This window comes from Grampus griseus, assembly GCF_964374135.1.
Source record: "Grampus griseus genome assembly, chromosome: 21".
In the NCBI taxonomy this organism is placed as follows: domain Eukaryota; kingdom Metazoa; phylum Chordata; class Mammalia; order Artiodactyla; family Delphinidae; genus Grampus; species Grampus griseus.
In genome coordinates this window covers 6,388,306-6,396,309 of record NC_139015.1, presented here as the reverse complement: position 1 = coordinate 6,396,309, position 8,004 = coordinate 6,388,306, and the positions used below count along the sequence as shown (strand labels likewise).

General features: G+C 43.4%; 1 protein-coding gene across 4 annotated transcripts in view; it reads left to right on the top strand.

The window, feature by feature from the left end:
- Positions 1 to 644: 644 nt before the first annotated feature.
- The window catches only part of AGPAT5 (1-acylglycerol-3-phosphate O-acyltransferase 5), a 62,473-nt gene continuing 55,113 nt past the window's right edge, over positions 645 to 8,004 (top strand). For all 4 annotated transcript variants that reach the window (XM_082680514.1, XM_082680516.1, XM_082680515.1 and 1 more), the window contains exon 1: positions 645 to 949. In XM_082680514.1, the coding sequence (XP_082536640.1) occupies positions 731 to 949 (219 nt within the window). In that variant the 5' untranslated portion in view covers positions 645 to 730. The remainder of the gene's footprint in view (positions 950 to 8,004) is intronic.

Sequence of the window (8,004 nt, the reverse complement as noted above, 5' to 3'; positions counted from 1 at the left end):
GTCCATCCCGGGGTCCAGGGGCCCTCAGGTGTGCAAGCAGGAAGTGGGGCGTTCCCTCAAGCCAATCTGCGCCCAGAGCCGGACCAAGGGGCACAAGGCCGCCCGGGCCCCTCCTCGGCCGACACCCACCTTCAACCCGCTCCGCCCGGAAGTCGCCGCTTCCCTTTGGGGAGGGGCCGGGGGGAGGGCAAGCTTTGGAGCATGCGCAGTAGCCAGAGCGGGCAGTCCACGCGTCCGGGCGGCAGTTGCGTGTCGACTGTCAGCACGACTCGACCAATCGGGAGACGAGTTCTTGCCGCTGAGCCCCGCCCGCGGAGGGGGACTATGGTAACGGGCAGCCAATCAGGAGTCGTGTTGTTGGCGCGGAGCCCCGCCCCCGGTAGGGGCATAGGGTGACGGGTGAGGGTCATGGGGTGTGAGTGATCCTGAGCTCTCGACCCCCGAGGGCCGCGTCTTCCTCTTGCCCCGTGGCCTGGAGCAGCGCGCCGGGCCCCTCATTCGCCAGCCCGCCCACCGTCCAGCGGCGGCGCGGCCCATGCGGCTGGGGGCGGAGGCCGGATCCGGCGCGGGCTGGGCGTCTCAGGGGCGGCCGGCGGCCCGGCGAGGTGAGGGGGCGGCGGCGGGGCCCGGCCCAGCCCGGTGATTGGCCGCCGACTGAGGGCCGCCGGGCGGCCGGCGGCGGCGGTGCGGGGAAGAGCCGGCGGAGCCTTCCTCGTGCGGAGCCGAGAAGATGCTGCTGTCCCTGGTGCTCCACATGTACTCGATGTGCTGCGTGCTGCCGGCCGCCGTGCTCCTGGGCACGGCTCCCACCTACGTGCTGGCCTGGGGGGCCTGGCGGCTGCTCTCCGCGTTCCTGCCCTCGCGCTTCTACCAGGCGGTGGACGACCGGCTCTACTGCATCTATCAGAGCATGGTGCTCTTCTTCTTCGAGAACTGCACCGGCGTGCAGGTGAGGCCCCGCCCGCCGCACCTGCAGCCCCTCCCTGCGTCTGGGGCCCTGGGGGGGTCGCAGGCGCATCCCCCAGCTGCCACCCACCCACCGTCCGTCCAGCTAGTGTAGGCTCGCCCCGCCGTGGCGGGCAGATCCGGCCCCGGGAACACGTGCCATTACGCCGTCCTCCCACCGTGGGGGCAGCTTCACGTTCTCGGTTAGGGTTTGGCCAGGTGCTTCCTTGCGGGTACTCCAGGATTACTAGGTAGCTCCGGTAACGCTGCTCTGCGGCCCCAAGCGGGATCCACCGCCCGCCCTCCCCCTCTCTTGCAACTGCCTGTCTTGATGCTGGGAGAAGTAGGTGCAGATTAACGTTTAAATAGGGCAAGCAGTTGACAGCTTCTGGCGTTTGGTCTAAGAAGATGGTAATGGTTGAACTCAACAGTGCGCTTTTAAAAATCGGAGACCTTTTCTTGAAACAGATTGGTGTTACTGTTTGGGCGAGAAGTACAACTTTGTTTTGCATTCGTCCGCAGTACAAGTGAAAGCTGGGCAAGGAAATTAATCCATTTGTTACTGTAGAAGCCTTACCGGAGATAAAATTCTTGCCAACTTTGACTAGGCTTACATGTGTGGCTAATCTTTTGTCTGCTTACTTTCTGTTATTTTCTTTCTCTGTAGAGATTGGATTTGTAGATTAAATTTGTAAAACAAACAAAAGTAGAAGGCCCTTTTAACTCTATTTAATTATTTGAAGTCTCTTACACAGGAATAACAGTTGTGTTTTTCTTCTGTTCCCCAATTTGAAAAAAAAAAAAAGAGAGCTTAATTCTTGGTTTTCCTTATATTCAGTTAGTCCTCTTCTTTTCTTTTCTTGGTGGGGATGGGTTGGAGTGAATGGGGTGGCATTATTTTGTCTTTTTGTCTTTTTTTTTCCCCCTAGAGCAGCTGCTTTCACCCTTTTGTCCACCAGCTACCATTTTGAATTTATAGTTGCATTGCTGTTGATTCCTGATGACTCTGTGCGTTTGCCCCAGTTGGAGGTTTGGGGGAAGGGAACTAGAAGCCAGGGACTGTGTTTAAATCAGTATCTATAAGTGTTTCCTAGGAAAGAAAGAAAGATCGCTTTTCCAGATACTGGTTTCCTGATAATTGACTTTTTCAATGGGCCACATTTAAAATTTTCACTAATTCAGACCAGTCATTTCCCCACTCTGTTCTTACCTCACCACGTTTGTCTAAATGTATGGTTTTATCATGATAAGTATTCAATTTCACATCATATGACAACTGGCCTGGGCTAGGATACAGGATCAGAATATACGACATTTACCTCTTAGAAAAGTAATTCTACCTATGGCGGGTTTTAAAATTTTCGTTAAAAGCATATAATATGTCCCATGCAATGTAACATATACCATTGAAGTAATTTGTGTTTAGCGAGTTTCTTATTTTAAAAAAATGACTGTAAAATTTCACAGTATTTCTCAAATTGTATATCTTACCTTATATTTGTTCCGTATAGACCTCCAATTTATTGTTTGAGTTCTCAGCACATGGTTTTTAAAAAGTTTAATCTGATTGATCAACGGACACTCAGTTCTAGGATTCCTAACAAACTTCATCAGGGAACCTGCGTGAAATAAAATTTTGAATTATAATTGAGGGCCATCAGACATCCTTTTATAAATACATGAAGAACCAGTATTCAGTTATAATCTTCTAAATGTCAGAATTCATTTTTCTTTATTAAAAAATATTTTGTTGTTGCTCTTTCCCCTCCTTCTACTGGAATACACCAAAAACTGATCATTGATATTTGCAGGCCAAAATATCTAGTGATATTTATTTCTAGGCATATGCAACATGCCTCGTCATTAACACCCTCTAAATATTTTAGTCACCATTTTCTTCCTGCTGAAATCAGTACTTTAAAATATATTTTACACTAATGGCTCTGTCTGCTAATCCCCACTTCCTCAAATGCTAACATGATACATTATAACAATCAAAAGTAAAATTTGATATAAAATAAATTTAGTTTTTCAGCTGACCTGCTTCAAGTATAAATTAGTTCAAATAACACTGGAAGAAAAACATAGAATTTAAGTCTAAGATTTTAACGTTTTATATATATAATGTGTTCAGTTAGAATACCCTTAACTTCTCTAATAATTTATACATTTACTTGAAAGATTGTTTCAGTTTCCTCAGAAACCCTCAAGGCCTGCATGTCTAGAGGCCATTTATAACTAGTTCTTTCTTTTGGTAGCACTGTGTCCTCAAAAATAGTCCTAAACTCTTAATGAATTAAATTTGTATTCTGTATCTTGTTGAAAAAGCAGCTAAACTGTTGTATTTGAATGAAACATGTTTATTTAGAATCAGAGAAGGGACCTCACAAGTCCAACACCTTTTTTTTTCAAGTCTGGATTCTTTCTGCATTTCTGCTAAAATGTTGCCCAGATTCTTCTCAAATATCAGTAGTTCTAGATAGAATATAAATTGTTGCTTGTGTCCTTAATTTTTTTTCTCTGCTTATTTATCATTCATGTTAAGACCTTTAAAGACCTTCCTACAGTTTAACTGGGAGTAACAGAGCCAGGGAGATCTGGATGTGCTTCTGGGTTTGCTTAAGTAGAATGACACAAACCTTTAAGAGGAAATTAAACATTTCTCAATCAAATGTGATTCCAGTCTAACACAATTTAAGTCTGGCCAGGGAATAGACTTATAAGAAACTCTTAGAGAAATGTAATTAGAACCTTGTTTCTATACTTTCTATAAACATAAATCCTGGACTGTGCAAGACAGTTATTTTAGTTTGCATTTGTGCAATATTTTTTAAAATACCTTGTTTTTCTGTTATGAGTCACAGGTACAATAAAATATTCAAACACTGCAAAAATATATTGAGAAAGTTAAAGTTCCCCTTACCTACACACACCTTTCCTAGGCCTGCAACAGTTCGGTGTGTAACTTTGGATTTCTGCCAAGAGCTTTTATATAAATGTATGAATTGTGGGAAGACTCCTTCTCCATTAAATTAACTTCTTGGATGGGTTTTATAGTAACACTAAATATACCATAACCTATGGGGACACCTCTGTGCCATTGTTATGGAAAGCAAAAGAAAATATGACTCTCTATACACAATTTACTTTCCCTCTTTCGTAAATTTGTCTAATTTTGTAGAACTGAATACACTTGAGAGTGGGCTCTTCTTAAATGGAATTATAAGTTAATTTTTCCTTTGATATTTTCTCATTTTATTATGGTTTTTTAAACAGAGGTTAATATTAGTAGTTAGACGATCCAAAACTAAGTAGTAACGTCTCAGAACCCGCTCTTTATTCATTCATCTGATATTGGAGTGTGCCCTGAATTCCAGGTCCTGTGCTGGACTATATGGGATGGAATGAAGAAAAACATAGACAAGGTCCCTGCCCTCATGGAACTCACATTCTAGTGGGACACGAAATATAAGAAGAAAGTTAAAATGCACTGTATTCTGTGACTTTGTTAACCTAGTGGGTAGAGGTTGGGGGTTTGGGGAAATGTCCCTGAGCAAGTAACATATGCATTGAGCTCTGAAAAGGGCCAGTTTGGGAAGTATTGTAGTAATCTAGGTGAGAGATTATGGTCAGAGTCGTGGAAAGAGTGGGCACGGAGAGAATGGAAAAAATCCCAGAAGTATTTTAAGGTAGCTGATGGGGCTTTGTAATTGGATACGGAGTGGAAAGGAGAGGATTGTGTTAGCAACACACCTAGCATTTAGTGAGCGCTGACTGTGTGCCAGGTACTGTTGTCTTATGTGAGTCATCTCATCCTTACCAGATAGGTGCTGTTTTTCCCATTTTACAGATTAGACAACTAAGGCACCCGGAGTTCACACTTATAATGGTCAAGCCAGGATTTAGTCCAAGGCAGTCTAGCTTCAGGGTCCATTTTCCAAAGATGCTTTGCTAGGTGGTGTGGTTATATTTGTTGAGAGAACAGCCCCACTCTCAAGGTGTGCCTTCTAGGAGTGCCTTCTACTGTAACTGGCAAACAGTTACAGTAGAGGATAATACTGAAAGTAGAGTTTTTGTGTTTATTAGCTTTGTGCTGCAAAGGGAATGTGACTCTGCTGGGTTATTCAAGAAGCCATATCAATTGTTATGAACCTCTGTGAGTTTTTACTTCAAGCAGGAGTAGCATGGTGTGTTAAGGGAAAAGAGATTCTCAACTGATAACTGAATGAAGATGAATACTCCTAAGCATGGCATTCAAGGCTGTCTGAATTCTTCCCTGGCCAGCTTTCCCATTCACTGATTTCACTGTAGCCCAACTACTGCTTCCTCACCAGTCCCTCCCCTAAATTACCAGTGCATTCTCAAGAATGTGCTTTCGGACTCCTCTGTACACTTCCTTCCAACTCGGGCAGCTTTTCCTCATCTGTCATGATCTCACCCCATCTCCATGTCAGGATCACTTATATGTCATATTAACATAGCATTAGCTTATTTTAATATATATGTTATCCCCTTTACAAGATTGTAGCCCCACGGAGGTGGCAATAAAGTGGAGAGTGACTTGCCTTGATTGTTCCCTTTTAACAAAAGGGCAGAGCACTCTGCAGGGAACAGTGGTCTGTGTTTCTGTGGAAATGTGGAAGAGAATCTCACTTTTAAGGCATGGGGGCTCTTGAATGGCCCTCTAGTTGACAAGTTTTGATCTAACAGGGTCAACAGGTAGACTGAGTCAATTTGCTTTCTTTACTTAATAGATGGGGGGAGAAAACATGCACTCCACCCACAGAAGTAAGACTGAGAATAAGGTCAGAGAGCTTATAAAAGAGGGGATTCTGGAACAGCTAGCAATGCAGAGAAGGCTTTGTTTACTTGTCAGTAAAAACCTGTACTTTTTGCAAGTTTTAAAGGTAAGCAATTCTGTAAGCTTTGTTTCCTCTGCTTCTTTGCATGGTCTAGCAGTGAAAACCCCAAATAAGCAGTGTTGCATGGGGATTTAGAGGGCTGTATGTGTGTGTAAGTGTAAGTGATAGTTGGAGGCAGAAAGAAATGAGGCGGGTGGTACCTGGAAAGGGGAGTTATGTTAAGTGCTAACCACATGTGAGGCACTAGCATTTACATTGATAAATTAGTCTCTACGCTCAGCGCACAGTTTAGCAGTTAGAAAGAGGTCAGTTTTTAAAAATATATATATTTATTTATTTGGTTGTGCCAGGTCTTAGTTGCAGCTCGTGGGCTCCTTTAGTTGTGGCTCGCGGGCTCCTTAGTTGCGGCACATGGGCTCCTTAGTTGCGGCATGCATGTGAGATCTAGTTCCCTAGCCAGGGATCGAACCCCGGGCCCCCTGCATTGGGAGCGCTGAGTCTTAACCATTGCACCACCAGGGAAGTACCCTTTTTTTTTTTTTAACTGAAGGTATAATGAGATGTTACGAAATGACAAAATGAGCAAAGAGCTGAGGAAATACAGGAGTACTACAACTGAATGCAAGTGGTTGCTTAACTGAGGGGAGGTGTGTGAATATAAGGAAATGATTCTTCCACGTTAGATGCGATGCACTGAATGCCAGCTCTTCGTGTGCTTACGTGTTGCTTTGCTCTCATTCTTAATTTGTATTTTTCTGTAGGAAAGTATTTTATGTCAGTTTTTCTTGAGTTTCTTATCTCCTTGTGGTTAATGTTCAAAGTGAAAGAATTGCATAAGCTTCTAATTTATGGGAAGCCTCATTTGACATTTTTTATTTGGAATTTTTGCAGATAATAATTTTGTTGTAGTCAAAAGATTTTTGGATCTGGGGTGAGAAACCTGGGTGTAATTCCTAGTTCTTTGCTATTCTCTGTCAGCTTGAATAAATCAACTTTTCAACTCAGCATTCTCATTCTTAAATGGAATACTTATTGTCATGTTATTTTGTGAAGACTAAATGAGATAATATGTGAAACTGCTGAGCTCAGTGACATCATAGATGCTCAGGAAAAACACGCCCTGTAAATGAGGACAATACAGAGAGACAGATATGACGAATGTATAAAAGGAAGTTTGTGATTTGTATGGTTCCATTTAAATGTTGCATAATAATTATTTTTGTGTACTGATTATTAGACAAATGACTATGTTTATATTTTAACATTGTTTCGGAGGGGCGTCATACTTTTCCTATTCAGGGAAAGGTTTCAAATTGGGCAGAAAAAGACCATAGTTTTGTGTGTATTACGGTAGAAGTCTTGTACTTGATCTTGAAATGATGTATTTCATTGGCACAGAAATACATTTAAAAATCATTTCAAATAATTATAAACGTCATAGAGTGTAAGTTATATCTGCAAACTTATTTATGCTGCATTTCTTTATGGCTGCATTTGTATGTAATCAGAGACCTTTTTTTAAGGAAGAGAAATTATATAGATGTTTCTCCTATCCATTCATCATTTAACACGATTTTGAGTAAACAATCTGACTTTGTTGGATAATAATAAGAGCAACAGCTAACATTTTGAGGGACAGTTCCTATGATCCAGGAGTTGTGGCAGGTAGCTTACATGGTCTTGTTTACCTCACCACACCTGTGGTGAGTAGTTACCATTATTACATTCACTCTACAGGTAAGGAAAAATAGGCATGGGGAGGTTAGGGACTTCTGCTGCAGTTCACGTAGTTGGTGAGGGGATGGGCTAGTGCTCAGGTCCGAGGCTCAGTTTAAACCCAGGGTTTCTGCCCGGGCCCTTAGTGACTGGTGTGCTGTGCATAGAGGAGATAGAGCTGTCTGTAGCTGGGCCCGCAGATCAAACTGACAAGGCCAGATCCGCAGGAGAAGAGGCACACAGATTTAACGGGCGTTGATACTTTACGTGTAGTTTAATATTTTACACGCTAGGGTTTTTACTGGCCCCTCTCAGAAAAGAAGGGGAAACTAAAAGAGGCGGTTAGAGTCAGCGCAAGGCAGTAACCTGTGGAGGCACAGCTAGGTGCAGGAAAGGTGGGTTTGGGCTCCTAGGGCTGGTACGTTGTGGGAAGGTCCCTAGGAAATGTATGGTAGATAAGGACTGTTAAGTAAGGCTTGCT